Source organism: Paramormyrops kingsleyae, chromosome 8 (genome assembly GCF_048594095.1).
Source record: "Paramormyrops kingsleyae isolate MSU_618 chromosome 8, PKINGS_0.4, whole genome shotgun sequence".
NCBI lineage: Eukaryota > Metazoa > Chordata > Actinopteri > Osteoglossiformes > Mormyridae > Paramormyrops > Paramormyrops kingsleyae.
Window position 1 is genome coordinate 7873625 of NC_132804.1, and position 19825 is coordinate 7893449.

General features: G+C 45.0%; 2 protein-coding genes across 9 annotated transcripts in view; one reads left to right on the top strand and one right to left on the bottom strand.

Moving 5' to 3' along the window:
* Positions 1-1549: 1549 nt before the first annotated feature.
* Positions 1550-6807, bottom strand: taf11 (TAF11 RNA polymerase II, TATA box binding protein (TBP)-associated factor). 4 transcript variants are annotated; one of them, XM_023840556.2, is made up of 6 exons: positions 6652-6807; positions 6110-6278; positions 3126-3271; positions 2908-2995; positions 2706-2802; positions 1550-2115 (listed from the first exon to the last, which is right to left on the bottom strand). In XM_023840556.2, the coding sequence occupies exons 2-6, from the start codon at positions 6266-6268 to the stop codon at positions 1985-1987; spliced, it is 621 nt and encodes a 206-aa protein (XP_023696324.1). In that variant the 5' UTR covers positions 6269-6278; positions 6652-6807; the 3' UTR covers positions 1550-1984. The 4 variants fall into 4 exon arrangements, with proteins under 4 accessions (XP_023696324.1, XP_023696325.1, XP_072571212.1 ...); XM_023840557.2 differs by having other exon boundaries at positions 6110-6335; positions 6652-6738; XM_072715111.1 differs by having other exon boundaries at positions 6110-6274; positions 6644-6725.
* A 7641-nt stretch (positions 6808-14448) lies between these two features.
* The window catches only part of LOC111858616 (ankyrin repeat and SAM domain-containing protein 1A-like), a 40512-nt gene continuing 35135 nt past the window's right edge, over positions 14449-19825 (top strand). For 2 of the 5 annotated variants that reach the window (XM_023840546.2, XM_023840544.2), the window contains exon 1: positions 14450-15380. In XM_023840546.2, the coding sequence (XP_023696314.1) occupies positions 15096-15380 (285 nt within the window). In that variant the 5' untranslated portion in view covers positions 14450-15095. Of the gene's footprint in view, positions 15381-19825 lie in introns of all 5 variants that reach the window. The other 3 variants (XM_023840541.2, XM_023840545.2, XM_023840548.2) reach the window with 3 other exon arrangements.

Genomic DNA, 19825 nt, shown 5'->3' on the forward strand with positions numbered 1-19825 from the left:
ACACTTCACTCCACAGCAGACTCAGACCCAGAATTACATTATCTACTTTCATTTTGTAAAGAAGCCAAACCGGTAAATCGGAGTGTGCATCTCTCTTGATAACCAGCTCTTCCTTTAGCCTGTACCAAAATATAGCTGCTGAAGATGTGGTTAATACGAATGTTTTTAAAACTAAAACAAAATATGATCTTAGTCCAAACACACAAGCAAAAAGTAATCTAAAAAAGTCTAAACGGTTAAAATACGTTTGACTGGGGATTAATGTTAAAAACTGAACTGCAATAGCATATCGATATGAAACCATTATTCCCTAGACTGCTTGTGTAGTTCAGGATCCATTTGGAACACTGCCATTTTGGTTCTCTGGTTAAGTATTTCTTAGGTTGTTGTAGGTCTGATTTATTCTGCTTGCATTTTGCATAATTCCCTCAGACTGGCATGGGTTTTGTCCTATATTCCATAGACATGGTTTACATGGGTAGGTAGGTATCTCTAAATTGCCCATATTGTGTGTTAATGTATACCCACAGTCCGGGAATCACCTGCCTTCCGCGATGTCCGTAATCCAGGTTCATTGCCACCCTGGATGACCCTGGATGGATGTCATTTACTGTATTACAAAGCATAATCAAGTTGCTGTAAATATACTAAAAGTTGAACATGCATACAAACAAATAAGATCAAATTAAAAAGATGGAGACCTTAACAAGTATGTCTCAAAGGAAAACAAATCAGAACCACTTTGATTAGCATATTATTGATGTTCCATCATTGTTAATTTCCTCTCATTTCTATTTTAGCTCCAAGAAATAGCTGAAATGCCCCCCTTAGGGGCCCCCACCCATGTTAGAGAAGTTAGTCTGCCTCTGAATACCAACATTATTACGTTACACAGAATACATGCAAGTATTCCATGAGGAATCAGGCCACCAGTTAGTCTGCATTTTAGATGGCTCTTGATGTAATGCAACTTTCCTGTATTGCTACAGTCTTGTAATTTTTTGCATTGTCACTCTTTAAGCATCAAAGTATTTATGTCATCGAATGTTTGTGACGTAGACCACAATGGCCCTGATGCCACTTTCGATTTTGTCTTTTGACTTTTCTATTGTGATATTGATACTTTCCATATGCTCCCATTATTGACACACAATGAGCGATACCTATGTTGTGGAAGTGTATTTTACAGTACAAGATCTTTAAAATAAAGAAGGGTAAAATGATAGATTAGGTACCTTTGTGCTTACTAATAAATCCTGGCATTCTGTGCAGATATGGTGAGCAGGGGTATTTACCACACGTTTGCATGGGGCCCCTGAGATCACAAACAGTTACTACACAAGGGAGGACCCAGAAAGTCCTGGATGTCCTGGGGTATGACTGGATCACTATAACCTGTAAGCTGGATAACTGTAACCCACTTTCAGGTAATTGTGATAAAATGTGGCGACACCTGCTGTCCAGACACCTTCACTGCAGGCTAACTTGAGCATGTAGAATGTTCACAGATCCAGTGATGAGCTGTGACTTAAATAACTTTGCACAAGAATACACTGAAAGCAAGGAGGTGAGTTTTAATGACATAAAATCAATATCACACAATGACCCCATAACAAAATGTGAGTGCACAACAGACACATCGAACATAAAAACCAGACATGCTTTCTGCCGTTTTCCAAAGTAAAACAATGATTAAAAACCTGCTTGCTTAGACTATGCCAGACCCACTCAAAATAAACAATACAGGGAACCAAGGGCTCCGATAAGTTTTCCATCCATGTACCACTTGAGTCCTGGACTTTCCTGCTGAAACCTTTTGAGGGTCACATCTGTCTGGAGTATATGGTCATACCCAGGTCTCACGCTGCTGCCGATTTTTCTTGACATAAAGAACCCAGATACTGACCCAGCCAAACAGCATGTCCTGAGCTCATGGCTGAAATGCATGACCTTGTCTCATGGCTGTGCACCGGGTGACAGACCCTCAGTGGAACAGAATGTTCTTGTACTTGGTGTTGGGGATCTGATGTTTGCTCTTCAGCCTCCGCACTGCTTCACGCATGTGCTTGGGCTGCAAGGGAGGGGTCTCTCCCCACTTCTCACACACATCCAGAGCTGCAAGGACAAGGAGCACAGAAAAGTAACCAAGTGGGAGGCGTTTCTGCATAGCAGCAATGTGCCCCCCCACCCCTAAAAACACTTTTGGCACTAAGAAGCTAATGGCATAACTACACTGGAATAAATTACATAGTATAGTAATAAACACAGTATTGGAAGCTTGTTTCCCAGGGTTCAGTGTCCCATTGCATCATTTAACCCAAGGCTTGAATGTCCCTTTTTCTAATTTAATTCATACATGAAAATCAGGAGGTTAATCTGAGTCTATCCTTTACACAGACCTACTCAAAATTCCTCAGCATATAATGTCCTGCTGAGCTGTAAGACAGCGCTGAGAGGCAGCACATAGTGCAGGGGTGGCCAATCTTATCCACAAAGGGTGTATGCGGGTCTTCATTGTAACTCCTTAATTAGATCGCTAATTAGAGGACTGATTGGCTGAAGAGTCCTCACACCTGGGTTTGAACAGCTGACCTACAGGTTATCCCAAAAACCTGCATACACACCGGCCCTTTGCGGATAAGACTGGCCACCCCTGACTTAGAGGGCTAGCAAGGAGAGAAACACAGACGTGCAAATTAACTCACCTTCCTCGACAACCTCACCGACGAAGACCTTTGAGATGCCCGACATGGCAATGACCACGTTCTGAGAAACCGATGACCCAGTGATGGACTGGATCAGCTGAAATCAGAAGGTATATGCCAACAGTTTAAGCATATTCAAATAAATTGTTAAAGAAACTTTACTCATGCACCTTACATAGATGTCTCATCTTGCGGTTCTTACCCTTTTGATGGCTGCTTTTGGGAATGCTGAGCGCCTGTACATCTCATACCTATTGAGCTGTTCCTCAGAGAATGAGGACACTAAAACCCTGCAGAAGAGAGAGAGAAGTATTTTTCACATGCTGGAAGGCATCATGAACCAAATATACACACAATTCCTCCCACTGCCACGCTTAGCAGTTGAGTGCACTTGGGTTGACTCATATTGACTCGACTTACTGCATCTTCTGGATTTCATCCTCATCAACCTTCTGTCGCTTCTCCTTCTTCTTCTCTGGCTCCACCTTCAGTTTCTTGGCAGCTGGGGTTTGAAGACCCGAAGAACCCTCCCCTTCATCTCCAGCACCTGAGTCCTTTAACTGTCCCTGTGAAGAAAGGCAGATGTTGGGCATGGACCCAGTGCCAGTCAAAGCCCATTTGGAGTCCTAGGCATGTTTCAATGCCAGCACCTCCTGCCACATCACATACCACCCAAGACCAAATAAAACTGGCTTACAAAGGCACCCCTCATAATGGGTTGACCAGCACTGCAAGCACCTCAGGATCTGTATAAATTTGGCATATCCTTAATGTTTACTAAACGTGTCGGACTGTAAACTGCCATAGTACCATCTCTCTACCTTGTTTATCCACAATATCTTCTCTTTCAAAAGATCCTGTAGCTGTTGAGCTGTTCTTTTCTTCAGTGCCACTTCAGCGCTTCCATGATTTATTAAAACAATAGCATGTGGCGTGCTCTGCTAACTGAATTTAATAAGCATAAGGATACGCTGAATTTATACAGACTCCTGACTTTTGGGTGTCACAAAAGGCATTTCATTAATATCTTAGGCACACTACTAATCTGCCTACCGAATTGTAGGCATAAGTAAATGCCCGTAAAGTACAGAAAAGCTGGTGCCCGGACAAATGTTTCACCCATCATCTAAAGCCCAGGTGGTTATTGTGCATGCGGCATATTAAACACAATTACATTGTGATGTGATCGCGACAGCCGTAGTTATGGCATTTGCGTGTGTGCACACACCATACACAAAAGCGTATGACTAATGATGTATGGCTTGGTGATTATTTACCCAGTTACTCGAGTTCTGGAAGTGGACTATCCGGGTCATTCTCAAAGTCTACGGCATGCAGAGTGGGAGGAGAAGGTGTGGGCCTTGGTGCCTCAGGGGTAGCAAGGACAGGGCTGGCAGGACTTTTTGGTTCTAACTTGGGGAAATGCAGTGAGATTTCCACCCGACTCTTTTGCTTCTTAATTTCTTTGAAAACAGTCGTGTAGGGAATTAATGCCTCTTCCATTGCTTGCGTCACTTTTAGTGCTTCTCATCACCGATGGATCAATGTCGTAAAACATAGCCATGACAGTCTTAGCCATTTGGAGAGCACTCTCTATATTGTCGAGTGTTTTCTTGCACTATTTCTTCTTTCTCCTCCGCATCACATACTGCTTCGGCCTTTTCCAACAGCTCATCCTCTTGCAATTCCTCAATGTTGCCGTTAATGAGTTCTTCCATTTCTCCAGTGTCCATATCTTGAAAACCTTCCCCACCTACCTGCCTTGCTACTGCTAAAATTTCTTTCATTATGTCCTTTTTTTGGGTCGGTGGTAGAGCCCGAGAATTCACAATCACATTCTGGCCAAAGATTTCTCTAACACAAATTTATGGTCTCAGGCTTTATGGCTTTAGTGGCTCCCTCTACAACATCTAAGGCATCAACGATGGTATCGTTTCCACACATTCTCACAACATTCACTCATCAGGGTTTTTCTCCTACTGTCTGCAGTACTTGTTCCACTGAATACAGAGTGTAGTGTACCTTGAATGTCCTTATAATGCCCTGGTCAAGAGGCTGGTGAAGGGACGTCTTGTTACGGGGCTTCGACCCCTTCTGTGTTGAATTCATGTGGTTCTGGGAGGCTGGGGGCATTTTCCAACACGAACAGCACTTTGAATGGCAGGTTTTTACTTGCTAAATATTTTTGGGCACAAAACACAGATGCAACCACTCAAGGAAGAGTACTCTCGTTGTCCAGGCCTTTTCACTGTACATCCAGTAGACTGGCAGCTGAACTTGCCTTTTCCTTTTAAGACCTGGGGGTTAGCTGCTTTGTTTTTATTATAAACCTTACAGCACTGGCACAGAATAAGAGAGCAAGTCTACCCCTTGCTGCTTTAAAACCTGGTGCCAGTTTTTCTTCTTTACTGATAACTTTTGTGGTATTTCTTTCCAAAATAGAGTGGTTTCATCAGCATTTAAAACATGCTCTAGTAGATACCCCTTCTCCTCAATCAGTTTTTTAAGGGTTGCAGAGAATTCCCTAGCTGCTATCTCATTGGCAGATGCTGATTCTCCACAACTTTTAGTGTTTCTTAGGCTAAACCTATGCTTGAAGTTTTTGAATCAGTCCTTGCTCGCAGTAAAATCAGGAGCCCTGCTAGTACCTTCAACTCCATCTCTAGCTCTTAGAGCATTATACAAGTCCTTAACGTTTTTCATGACCATATTCGAATTCACAGGAATTCCCTTTTTGTGGCAATCTGCACCCACAAAAAAGTTGCACTTTCCACATGAGAAATACGAGGATCCCACACTTGAAGGTTTTTTGCACCCGATGAAGCAGCTGCAGTGACGGCTTCGCAAATTTCTCTCTTGCTTCTTGACATACCTAACGGTCGACTAATTTATCGCGTCATAGCGAACAACGGCACTGGCAGACCACAAAGCATATTTAGTAACTCTACTTTTTGTGTCAGACATCAGAGTTTTCTTCCTCTTTGGAACACTTTCAGAAGCACTGGGAGCACGTCTTTTGGGATCCATCATTACAAATGCAAAATTAACTGCAATTAAAAGTCACTACTAAAACGCGAGATTTTGCGGTCACAAACAGCTGGCTACCGACACAAAGTATGGGGCATACCCAAGCCAAGATGCCTATGTATGTGAGTGTGTGTGTATGCATTAAATATATATTATCAATATATTTTTGGCGAACACATCGTCTGCGACCATTTCACAAGCTCCAAAAATATTCCCATTTAATTGATTACTGGCAACTTGCGAATAATCGCGACCGCAAATGTCAAGTCCGCGAATACGATCAGGTTACGGTATTAAGGATTCACATCTACATTCTTTAGATTACTACAGATCTATTTAGTTCTCATTAAAGGTCGTTTTTTGGTTTTTCCATTTACCGCTTTGTCTTCCTCCTGACCAGCATTGGATGGATCGGCAGATTCCGCTGGAGCTGCAGCACCGTCGGTTGAAGCCTCCTGGACGCCTGAACGAGGAATCTCCTCCGGGTCCATCCTCTTCTCCATACCTTCATCCTTCACCTGCGCCGGGTCTGCCATTGTACCCTACCTTTGGTTACACCGAAACAGTCTCGGTGATCGAGGGCTTTCTGAATTCCTCACACTTCTACACGAAAAGGTTAAATGGAAGTTAAAGCTTTCCACGCTGATGATAATGTCTTCATAGTTTTCTATTAACAAAAGGTTGTATCAACTGCTTTTTTAACAGTACGAGCGTGGAAACAAACAAATACAGGAGCTTCCACCAAACAGCAGCCTGCTTATCGAGCAATCAACTGGATTTTACTTAATTTATCATTTCTAACGCTATCCGACCTAATAATCACAAACACGTTATAAGCAAATCATTGAGTAAATACTAAACAGCAGTGACGGCTTTTCCAGTCAAAACGGCCAATATCCACAACACCAGACCTACTGACTTCATTGACACTGTACCGCGTTTCCTCTTCCTATTTGGACGAGCTTGCGCTTCTTCTTCTGCGGGGTTTGTGTAGATAAATAAAATAACAGAGGTACAGACAGCGCCAACTGCTGAAGCGGAGTGGAATTAACGCTGCCATTGTTGCAAGATAAATGGGACATCGAATGCCGCAGGGGTCGGGATGGATGAGAGGGGAAGGAACCTATCATCTCACCGTGGCGGTATTTAATATTTCTTTAGCCCACAAAATATTTTAGGGTAGGGTACTCTGATTTATTTTCGTTTTCTGTTTAACCGACTTAACGAATTGGTAAAGGGAAGATAATCAGAATATCAAGTTTATAAAATTATTGAAGTGATTTCGTCCCGGGATCAGGAATTATGCGGGTCTAGTTAGACCACAGAAGTACAAGCCGGCAAGACATTACCCCAAAGCAACGGCACAACGACCACTGATACACAGCGAGGGGCTTTGCGATGGCGATGTTCTAAAATTCGACGTAAATCATTTTAACAGCAAATATAGCGATATTGCATGTGTCCACCAGATGGAGCCAGAAAACAAATTATGGGTTTCATTGTAATTCACGTGTATATTATATTATATTATATACGTTATGTTATATTATATGCAACCATTCACTGCCATTCATCCAAAATCTATATTTCCATCCATCCATCCATACTGATTTATCTCTTGCTTTAATTCAATTTGCTTGCAGTGCTCAACATAAACAGGCAAAATGGGGTTTTATGTTTGAAATTTGTGGTGATGAATCCCCATGCACAGCAGGAAGACTAATCAAGGCTTCTCAAAATATTTGAAGGAATTTGTCGGAGGAGTTGATATTACTGAGACTAAACCTGGATTACAAGGTCAAGAAAAGTACCCATGTGAAAACTATGTTCAGGGTTTAGCAGCAATACTCAGCAATATGAGCAAGCATGATTCCAATGTGACCACTAGGTGGCGAAGTGTAAAGTAAGCCTGTAGGAGCAGTAGCCTGTAGTAATGATTATCTGTCCACCTGTCACACATGAATTGTGAATTTGATTCTGATTTTATAAGTATTCTTGACTGTTACTTGTGTTTCAGTAAAAAAAAAAGTTATATTGTACAAAACCTAAAGATATTAATCAGGTTGTTTGTGTGAAATCATGAGATCTCAAAGTGCAGTTGAAATGTAACCAATGAATAAAAATGAGAATAAAAATGAGATCAAACAAGATACACTGCAAAGGTGTGAAGCGCATGAGAAGCCATTACCACGCCACTAAATGGCAGATACTCTCCTTTAAGTAGTACACAGGGCTGACCCAGTTTACACAAATAACTCCTTGCTGATGAAAGGCTTGGATGGAGTAAAGGGGGTGGGATTGGAGAGCAGAGCCGGCAAGCTGTGATGGAAATCCTCAGGCCCCCGTATCTGCTTGGTATTGATCTGCAAGTCAGGGTGGGGGAGAGCAGCGTCACTCTCAGTTACTGTGTGTCAGTGTGTTGCCGCAGGGGAGGTCAAGGGTCGTTGCTAGGGGTTACCACCTCACCTTCAGGATGCTGGGTCCTTGTAATCCATGGGCACATCCCAAATGTCATTATCTTTGGAACGGGTTTGAGTGAGGTCCAGCTGGGATGTAGCTGAGCCCCCAACCCCCCCCCCCCTTGTGCCCATGCCATACCCATTACACCCCCAGTTACCACTACTTTATTTTCACCCCCTTTAATTCTGCCACTTCCTCCCGTCCAGTCTCTCAGATCAGATTCCCTGTATCAGATTTCCTCATGAATATTCATCAGAGTTGAAGCATAATTCAAAGGACTTTTGGAGCGACTTGCACATGAGGAACAGGGCCACCTCCATATTTAAGATACACCTCACTGAACTGGTGCCCCGGTCTGCTCGCGCCCCTGTTTTATGTCAGTCTGCTTCCTTGGATGTGGGTCACAGGACCCTAAGTTGATACATCGTTGCTCAAAATAAACAGAGGGATGGGCTTCTTTGGAAGGATGAAGGTGACTGATGATGTAGGCATCAGAAACACAGTGATTTATGACAATAGGTGGGACCATCTGGGTTGAGGCCTATTGGTAAGAGGGTTAAAAAAAAAGAAAAAAAAAACAAGGACAGGAAAGGTTGAGTTGGGCTGGATTTATTTGTTTTTGCCTGACAATCAGGAATCCACACTGGGAAGGTCCTTGCAAGGTGATGTGGTAAAAAAATACAGTGATGGTTGCTAGAGTAACCCAGTTCAGAGTTCCAATATGGTCGTGCAAATAAATCCCAATACAAGAACATTAAGAAACTACCAATAAGCTGTAGATATATCAAATGAATGAAAAGTACTGTACTTCAACAGAATAATATTGGATTCTTAATTCACATAATACACAGTGAAACTATTTTAAATGTAATATAAATGACAAAGGAGACAGCTGCAATGAAGCACTGGATGACTATCTTGGTGAAAGTTAATCAACTGCATGTGAGTTTGGTTGAATAATTGGTTGATTCTGGAACAATCTGGTCTCTGGTCCTAATGGTTCCTGGTGTGGGATATATGATGATGGAACCAGGAACACACACATTTCAGCATGACTTGGAATGTGTTGATTTGACTCAACAGGAAAAGGAAACGGATGGAGAGCTTTGAGCCACTGGCAGACTGTGATCTGTCTAACAGGAAAGCTGTTTGTAACCCCCGTTAAGTTAAGGTCCATGGTTATTTCGGGGAATGTCTGTCTTAGTGGGGAGGGAATCACTTCGTGCGACATGACTCCTAGTGCCCATGGTGGCGCTGTCCGAACGTAACCCGGCATTGACCTGGAACATGCCTGCCAAAGCCTATGATTCCAGATCGGGCACTAGAGTAGACGGGCTCATGGGTCCTCATTGTGGAATTCATCAACGGCAGCGAGACATCCTGGTTGCTCTCCACAAGGAGCCTTTCATACTGGAATGTTGTGACGGGGGGGGCAAAGATGGGGCGGAGACATGGACGACAGGGCCAGGATTCTTTATCTCTTTCCGCTTTTATGATAGTGGTCCTACTTTCTTTCCCAACAAAGCAAACCGTTGTCGTACGCACACGTCATACGACTAATTACCAAGGGAATCTCAATCCTTAGGATATGCTTAGTAGGGGGGCTGCTTTTTCTTGCTGTCAGAATGGCATGACAATTAATCGGATTAAGGAGAACATAAGTAGGATGTCACGGCGGCTCAACGGGTAGCGCTGTGGCCTCACAACTCTGGCTGTATGCGTGGAGAGCCCATGCACCCCCCAAATTTGTGCAGGTTATCTTCTGGTACTCCACCTTCCACTCAGAACTGAAAAAACACGCGGTGTAGGTAGGCTGCACATGGTGAGTGTCCTCTGCTGTCAGGCCTGCATTTCCTGAGATGGGCAGCAGGCTCAACATGCACCCGTTTTCTGTGACCGCTTCTTGTATTCTGGGGCCGCAGGGGAAGCCGGAGCCTATGGACACAACACATGGAACAGCCTAGGATGGGGCACCAACCTATTACCAGGTACCAGGCCAATCTGATCCGCAAAAGGCCGGTGTGTGTGCTGGTTTGTGGGATAACCTGGAGGTCAGCTGTTCAAACCTAGGTGTGAGGACTCTTCCTACAATCAGTCCTCTAATTAGGGAGTTGCAGCGAAAACCCGCATACACACCGGCCCTTTGCGGATAAGATTGGCCACCCATGCTTTAATGTTTTTGGACTGGGGGGGGGGGGGACCAGTGTACCCAGTGAAAACCCCATGTTGACACAGAATAATAATAGATACTTTATTGATCCCTGTGGGGAAATTGTCTTTACGCCTCCCTCGACTTGCTCGTTGGAGAGTAAGCTATCTACGAAGGGCAGCCACCTGTGGGGGCGCCCAGGGAGCTGGGGGTCTTCCTCAAGGACCCGCAGATGTGCTGAGGCTGGGTTTAAGCCGGTGACCATCTGATTAGAGGCACACAGGCTTAGCCCACTGAGCCACACGCTGCCCCATGCACACAGGAGATCATGCAGACTCCACACCATGAACCCTGGTCCCAGAGATGGGGGGCAGCACCACCATCAGGCTCTCAATAACCCTAAAATGCATAAGCAGTTATGGAGGATGGTGGATGGATGGGTGGATTTATGAATGTAATGTCATGTAATGTAATGTAATGGCTAATTTACTGTAATGAAACGCTGTTGCTGCAGACATTGAGAATTGTTCCAGCGGGACTCTGGCTTTCTCACCTTCCAGCACAGGATATTTTGCTGACCCTGACAGCATTTGTTCTGTGATACATCAGGCTTCTGGCAATCCCCCCCCCCCCCCCCCCCCCCCTGTCTCCACTGTCCCGCACGCTACACCCTGAGTCACCATGACTAACTGACTGCCTCATCCAAAAATGGGACTCTGACTCCCAAAGCTGTGAATGAGTCACTGTGATTTTGACACAGTTCATGCTCTAAGTTTGGATACTTTATTGACTGTATTAGAATAATGACACCAGACACACAAACCATACACACACAAGAAGGGCAAACATAGGCATTCTTACTGGTTGCTAATGTTACCATGGGAGGTTCAGATGTGACTGAAGCTGACCATGTCTGGTCATCTCCTTGCTGTCACCTTGACCGTTCAGGTTTTCACTGGGAGCTGGGAGGGAGCAAAAATGTGCACTGTCTGGGGATCCTCAATAACCGGGTTGGAAAACACTGCTCTTAAAGATGAGTTCTGGCCCCTTTAGTCAATTAAAAAAGCTTTGGTTAATATGCAAACCAAGATCCATCGAGTAACTGCAAATATTATTTATCATTAAATTTCAGTTCAATTTATTTTTTATGGCGCCTTTCACATGACAGATGGCCTGCGGCACTTGACAGGAGTCTGCGGCTATCCATTACTGCTTCATTTATATAAAATGGCCCATGAAACATGGAAATAACTCAGAGGGAAGGAATGCCAGAAGACGAAGTGTGAGGAACCAAAAACTCCTTAGTAAGGAGAAATAAAACCTTCTGGGGGGGGGGGGGGTCCAAGGTCGACTAGGCATCCGACCCCCCGGGGCATGCTACAAATATCGAATACAAAGAAAAGGAGCCTGTATTACTAAAAGCAAGGTGTAGATGTGGTCATAGACACTTTTATTGGCAAACACAAAGGGCATGTACAACAGCACCAGCGGCCATATTTACAGTATGCTATGATTAATCAAGACTAAAGTATTTAGTCTTCATTTGGGATGTAGAGACTGATTCAGAATCCCACACATGAACTGGCAGACTATTCTGCTTTATAGAGACCCTGTAGCTTTAGTGCACACAAGGCTTTAGTGCCAGCTGCTATTTAATTTATACATGGGATATCAAGGAGACCTGCACCCTGTGATCTGAGTATACGATGCGGCTTGTAAGCATTATAACAGCTATTAACATCTTGAAAAAAACCTTTGATTAACATGAATTAATATTCTGTGATACGGATATCTGTGTTGTAGGACCGGAAAAGGGTTTGGATTAAAGCTGCAAAAAAAGGAGGTGATTTATGACCTGTGTTGAAAAGATCCATTCAATACGTCGACCATTAATGACTTCCATTACTGGGAAAATAGACTGGAGAAACACGTCTAGTCAGCACCGCAAGTTCTGGATGAGATTTTTTTCTTTTGGATTTCTGTCCTCTGGATGAGGAGGAGCTGAGGACGGAATGCCTTCAATCTCTCATCAGCCATTGTGATTCTCTGCGGACAGGAAGTCTGACCGGCTGCTCGGGTCACCATTGTTTTTATAGCGCAGTTGTGTGTTCGTGAGCTTATGTGAACGTCACATGGGATGCACTCACAAAAACTAACACATGCACACACACTAAAATGTGATTTACACTTATTTACACACAGATAGCCACGGAACACAGAACTGCAAGGTCGTTGTGTGACACACACGGCCAGGAATACACCCACATATGCGTGCACATAAAGTTATAAGCTCCTTCTCAAATAAATCATCTCTACCCCCCCCCCCCCCCCCCCCCCCCCCCCACAAATACACATCACCCCCAGCTGACTCCCATTCAGCCAGGAACGCATTGCTAAGTATCACTGGTCAGTGTCACCTACACTGAGCCCTCCCCCCCAAAAACAGCAGAAATGGCAGCTGCTCTCTGCAGGCTGCAAGCCGGTGGAGCGGGGGCAGGGTGGGGGGCTTCCCAGGGCTGCGTCTCACATGCCGTCGCATCAGCCTGCTCCCCCCTGAATGCCCGGGGCTCGTGATTTTGGACACAGTCCCTCGTTTTTTTCTTGCTAGTTTACACTCACAGCACATGGTGTGAGGAGTTTTGCTTTTCTAAACTCACCAATTATTTAGTGGGGCAGAGCAGCATAGTTCCTAATCTAAAGGTTTCCTGTCATTATTATGGTTGTCTCTGTATAGTGGAACTGAAAGGTTAATCTACCTTCAGTATGTCTCTTTGTTCATCTGCTTTCTGTCTGTCTCCCTGTGTTACAGTCTACATTCTGTCTGTCTCCCTGTGTTACAATCTACATTCTGTCTCTCTCTCTGTTAAAGTCTGCATTTTGTCTGTCTTTCTGTGCTACAGTCTGCTTTCTGTCTGTCTCTGTTTTACAGTCTGAATTCTGCCTGTCTCTGTTTTACAGTCTGCATTCTGTCTGTCTCTCTATTTTTCAGTCTGCTTACTTTACAATTTGCTGTCTGTCTCTCTTCCATCTTTCTTAGTCTCTGTGTTCGCAGGATGGCACAACGATTTGTTTCAGAATAGCAGTGTCACCCAAATGCAAGCTTGAAAAATAGTGTTGCACAATAAATGTCCATTTTGTTGTAGGACACGTTAGCATGGAGGATGTGGGAGTGATGAGGGTTCGGGGGGGTGCCAAGGGCAGAGTGTAAGGGGCTGTGGGGGTGTCCCAAAAGTACAGCTGAGAGCAGAGCCGTCACATAAAGCCGTCCCATTTGAAGATGGCCTGTCGCTGAACTGAAGCTGCAGTACAGCTAGTTAAACCAAAAGATCTCATTTAAGAAAATGAAAGTAAATAATATTGTTCTCACAAATTATTGAGACATTTAAGACACAGAAAACCGAACATTGCAATGATCATATGAATCCCTTTCAATGAATATCTGCCATTTCATGGCTAATTCATTCATGATTATCCATCCATCCATCCATCCATCTCCTAACTTAATCTGGTCAGGATTTCAGGGACTTCATGATATGTATAATATATGTATAGAAGCTTCTAAGCTTTGTGAAATGATATACTGGTTTCCCAAAAATGTGTGTAAAGGCATTTAAAAAATATATGTAGAGACTACTCTGTGAACACTACGTTCTTTGTTTTTGATGATCATAGTTGGGCAGTTCTTTAAAACCTTCCTCTTGTTTTTTTCAGACTTCGTTGGCAGTTTTTATTTAAGAACCAAAGATAAGCATCTCAGATCTCAGAGTCATCTCTATAATCTCAGAGCCATCAGCAGCACTGTCCAACATGTGCCCTCTGATGACCCTGTCCGTGCCCCCCCCCCCCCCCCCACTGCAATGAGATCCCTCCCCAAATGGGTCACTTGTGCCTTGCTGCATACCACACATAGACGTGGGTCCTTTCTGCCTGCCAATGGATTCCCGGGACATTTTCCCCTGGTAACGAAAAAGGGCTGGGCATGGGTCCGGTCAGGGACTGGCGAACACATTTACTCAGAAGTCAGGTTAGGTGCCATTCAAAGGTGGAGAGGTGAATGTAGTTTCTCAGCCAACAAATGCTGATAGCGAGGAAGAAGACAAAGTACAAAGAGGCGAAACAGTGGCTTGACAGAACAGAATGCCCTCTGTGAGAGACCGTGTTGCATCCATCCATTGTTTGTAGCAGACAGCGGGCGCGCCAGGCTGTATGAGTGAGTGCACATTCCTTAGAGAGCGAGCGACTCGTGTGTATCTGCTGTGCTTTTTATTATTTTCCACTACGATTTCCCATTTGAGGGCAGTCACTTTCCATTAAGGAAATCTTCCCTGCCACGCGAGCTGTCCAGGACTAACGGCTGTTGATCAACTTGAGAGAGACTGAGGGAGAGTGAGATAGAGGGGGAGGAGATCGTGGACCCCAAAAGGAGGGCAATTAAGTACAACTCAAGGGTGGAATTAAATTTTGCAACTTATGCCTCTTGCTAAAAAACAAGGAAAGATTTGTTAGTTGTCACATGGGCGGTGTCTTACTGGTGCCGTAGGGAGATTTCTGTCCAGCCCCCTCCCCCTCCTCCCCCACTCCTCATTCAGCTGCCTCTCTTCCTGCTTTTCCCAGATAACACCCAGCTCGGACAGGACCAGGAGGCCAGGATTGTGCCGTGGATTTCTTGACACCCGCGTGGAGTTTTGCCTGTCTATCGGAGGATCCTCGTGGAGGCGGGACCCTGATCACAGTACCCAGCTGCCCCGGGAGGCATGGCTGGGCCCATTACACTAACCATGTCAAACAGTCTGCCGGACTGCGACCTCAAACCCATTTACCCCACGGCTATGCAGGCCAAGGCCCAGACCTGGGACTCACCTGAGGCCGCACCCACCAGCAAGGCAAGGTCATCGGGGGACTCAAGGCTCTCCCGTAGCTTCTCCAGGTCGGACTCAGACTTGCTGAGCTCACTCACCAGCGAGGAGGAGGAGTACACCTGCAACCCTGGGGAGAAGCGGCTAGAGAGGTCGCCCTCCTACACCTCAGAATGGGATGAGGTGAGAGCTCCGGCCCCTCTGGGAGCAGAAGGGCGGGGAACGCTGGCATTACATTTGAGAGGGATGGAGAAGGAAGGTGGATGTAGAGAGTTGGTTTGGCAGGAACCCGCTGAGAAAGGATAGAGTCAAAAAAGAAAGACAGGAACAAACATGAAAGGAAGGATGCCAGAAAGGAAGAGGGTGTTCGAGAAGGAGAGTAAACTCGGGAAATCCAGGGATGCCAGTAATTAAGAGGGTGTTAGAGAAAGAGAGTAAACTCAGGAAATTCAGGGGGATTTGATAATAATAATTAAAAAATAATCTTACCTTACTCACTTATTGATCTCCTGTGCCCCCCTTCCCAGAAACACTGAGATGTAGATGAGTCCCTCAGGTATGCAACTAATGTATTTGAGTTTGCCCGCTGGCTGGTTTCCATTCACAGAGTTTAACCTGGTTCTCCTCCGTGCACTTGGAGTTCACACGGCGGCTGGTTTCTCATTTCAGGCGTAGTCTAATTCGCTTCTCCTCAGCATCATTTCAGCTCACGTGTCCCTTTGGATTTTGACCACAGAGGAGAATCTGGATGTGAAGGCACTTAGAAAGCAGCGTATCTTAGCGTTCACGCTGCTAAGTGAAGCTCATCTTGGCTTGCGCATTGCAGCAGTTTTAGCTAGTCAGCTGTGAAGTCCTGAGCTATGGACAGGTTTGGATTTTGGGAAGGAAATCCCCCCCCTCCCTCGCCCCACACACTTCCCACGTCTTGTTCAGAAGAATATGTTGTGCCCATAGCTCTGGAAAGTTCAAAGATGGTTGTGGAAGTCTTTTTACAGCCGGAAACTCTGACAGGAAACAAGGAGTACCTAGTGGCAAAGACTAAGTATTGCTGACTTCTTTGGAAACACACTCATCTTTTCGGTAATCAGATGCAGGTGGCTATGCATTCACTGTCTAAGCAGAAAAGAAGCTGTTGAGTCAACCAAAAATTTCCTAACTGTAATCCTGTGCTTGATGACACACAGCCCGCCCCTGGAATTCCAGCATGCGCCCTTTCACATGTATGATGTCATATTTGTATTTTCTTCTCTCTCTTTCCCCTGCTCGTCTGTGTGCTTCGTGCTTAAGGTATCTGGGCAGCCATGAGCATATTTCTGGGTTATTCCACCTCTGACTCGACAGGCTGCTTACTGTTATGACATACCGTCTGTCCCTTGAGTTTGAAAGCAGCCAAACAGGAAGTGATGTCGATTCCCAAAGAAAAGGAAATGAAGGAGCGCCAGCGATTTAGTGCTTCTGAGAAGGCACTATCTGATCCTGGGATTCTATGTACTGCATCTGTCTTTAAATAGGATCCATGTATTGGCCTCCATCTGGAACTTTCTGAACTTATTCCTGTGCTTTCAAGGATAGGCTCAATGCCATTTTATTGCTTACCTCATGCCTTTACCTATTTATACAACTGGATAATTGACTAGGTTGGGTGTAGGCTAATTTCCTTGGGCAAAACTAACAACTGCACAGGGATTCAAACAAGCAACCTTCGGGTAATAAGCACTATAATGAATGGTGGCTAACAGTAGCTGTGTCTAGCAGCAGACCCAGTTCTGCCCCCCCCCCCCCGCCGGGATCATGTACACTGGGGGTGGGGTTATGTGTATACAGTGCCGATGGGTGGGGCTTCCTGTTCTCAGGGTCATCCTGTTTGGCAGTGCCGCACCGCCGGGATCTGTATGATTCAATAGCCCCCTCCTACCCCTCTCAGATTAACCCCAAGCCCTCCCCAGGGGAGACACACACCCTTGCTTTTGGCTTGCTCTCTCTCCTAACGGATCTGCTTATTCTGAGTCCTATACATAAACAACCTGGACCATGTCTGAGCCGTGAAGTATATCCCCTGTAAGGAGGAGTTCCTGGCCTTTTGACGACTGGCCCATGTCACACAAAAATTCTATGGACCGGAGAATTATATACAAGTTGCAGGAAATGTTGTCAACATTAGCTTGTTTGCTAACTGCTTACAAAACTTTTTGTGCGCGAGATGGTACTGGTGGTAAACTTGTGTAAGTGGGGGGGGGGGGGGGGGGGGGGTGGTTACTGGCCATAAAATTTGCTGAAAAGGTGGGTGAGGGTGGGGGGGGGGGCTTCCAGCAATCAAACGCCGGACCAGATGGAGTAAGACTGGCAGATATCGGAGGTTTTAAAAAAGCCATTGACCATCTCTAAGATATTCAATGCACTTCCTGGTTCGGAGGCTCTTCTTCTTCTTCTTCTTCTTCTTCTTCTTCAAACCTGAAGGCACATAATGAACTGTTTTTTCAAATGATAAAGTACATCTCTATAGCGATGCTTTAACCAATATTTTAACAATGCAGTGTTTTGGGTGGAAGGTGTAGGTGGAAATAGTGTGGATGATTAATTACTTATTGGACTGTTGATAGAAAAGCTATGAATTCTGATTAGGTTCACTAGGATGAATAGGGTCACTGAGAAATAAAAGCCTTTCCAATTGGTAGAACACCCCCTATGGAAGCCTACATTCTTTTATTTATTTGTGTCATTTAATGGACAATATGCCTCCACTGTTGAGTCAAGAGTAAAACAAATTTGATGTGGGCAGAGAATACACAGGTGCAGCTCAATTTCTACATGCTATATAATTATGAATAAGCATAATTACCAGGCTAAAATGCATGCGGTCATGTGAATTTGTGAATTTCAAAGAGTAACAACCTGTCCAGGGGGTCTGCTGCCTCGTTTTCTGTGGTTTCTGGTATCCAGGGGGTCTGCTGCCTCATTTTCTGTGGTTTCTGTTATCCAGGGGGTCTGCTGCCTCATTTTCTGTGGTTTCTGGTATCCAGGGGGTCTGCTGCCTCGTTTTCTGTGGTTTCTGGTATCCAGGGGGTCTGCTGCCTCGTTTTCTGTGGTTTCTGGTATCCAGGGGGTCTGCTGCCTCATTTTCTGTGGTTTCTGGTATCCAGGGGGTCTGCTGCCTCATTTTCTGTGGTTTCTGGTATCCAGGGGGTCTACTGCCTCATTTTCTGTGGTTTCTGGTATCCAGGGGGTCTGCTGCCTCATTTTCTGTGGTTTCTGGTATCCAGGGGGTCTGCTGCCTCATTTTCTGTGGTTTCTGGTATCCAGGGGGTCTACTGCCTCATTTTCTGTGGTTTCTGGTATCCAGGGGGTCTGCTGCCTCATTTTCTGTGGTTTCTGGTATCCAGGGGGTCTGCTGCCTCATTTTCTGTGGTTTCTGTTATCCAGGGGGTCTGCTGCCTCATTTTCTGTGGTTTCTGTTATCCAGGGGGTCTGCTGCCTCGTTTTCTGTGGTTTCTGGTATCCAGGGGGTCTGCTGCCTCGTTTTCTGTGGTTTCTGGTATCCAGGGGGTCTGCTGCCTCATTTTCTGTGGTTTCTGGTATCCAGGGGGTCTGCTGCCTCATTTTCTGTGGTTTCTGGTATCCAGGGGGTCTACTGCCTCATTTTCTGTGGTTTCTGGTATCCAGGGGGTCTGCTGCCTCATTTTCTGTGGTTTCTGGTATCCAGGGGGTCTGCTGCCTCATTTTCTGTGGTTTCTGGTATCCAGGGGGTCTACTGCCTCATTTTCTGTGGTTTCTGGTATCCAGGGGGTCTGCTGCCTCATTTTCTGTGGTTTCTGGTATCCAGGGGGTCTGCTGCCTCATTTTCTGTGCTTCGTAGTAAAGACTTTAGCCTCATTACTACCCTTCAGTGGAAAAGTGGTTATAGTAGATGGATGTTAAATGTTAAATTACCTGAATTAAGACTGACTTATCTTGAAAACCACATAGCTGAAATCAAGCTGTTGCCCTCTCTGTTTACTGATGTCGATGACCTTTCACAAGGCTCTTATCACGAATACCTAATTTGAACACACACTTTCTGCATGAGAAACTCTCTGTCTGGCCTTCTGGGTAAATCAGAGATTAATTTACATATTGTCTACGGCTCGTTTTCTGAACACAGTCAGCTTGCATTAAAATTCATAGGTAATTTAGCTTGTCCGTTCTCTACTCGTCTGGGGATTCAGATGAGGTCACTTTTCAGATTTTGTGTGCAGCTGCAGAATGGGCAAGTTACTGTAACAGTCTACGACAGCGATCTGATAAGCCTTATGGGCCAACATGGACTTGCTTTTGTATCACCTACGTCTTCCCTGTTTGACATACAGAACACTGAATCGGTTCACAGAGAACCAACTGTGTTTACAGAACACAGAAAGCATTCACAGAGAACCGACTGCCTTTACAAAACAGCAAAAATGTTCAGACACAGTTTATGGAAAGATGACTGTGTTCAGATTCAGCAGGCTGTGTTTGCAGAGTATGGGCTATGTTTACAGATCTCCAAACACACTTACAGATAGCAGACTAGACTGTGTTTAGAGAGCACCAAACATGTTTGAAGACAATAATACAAGTTTCCAAAATTCTGAACACATTCAAAAACAGTGGAT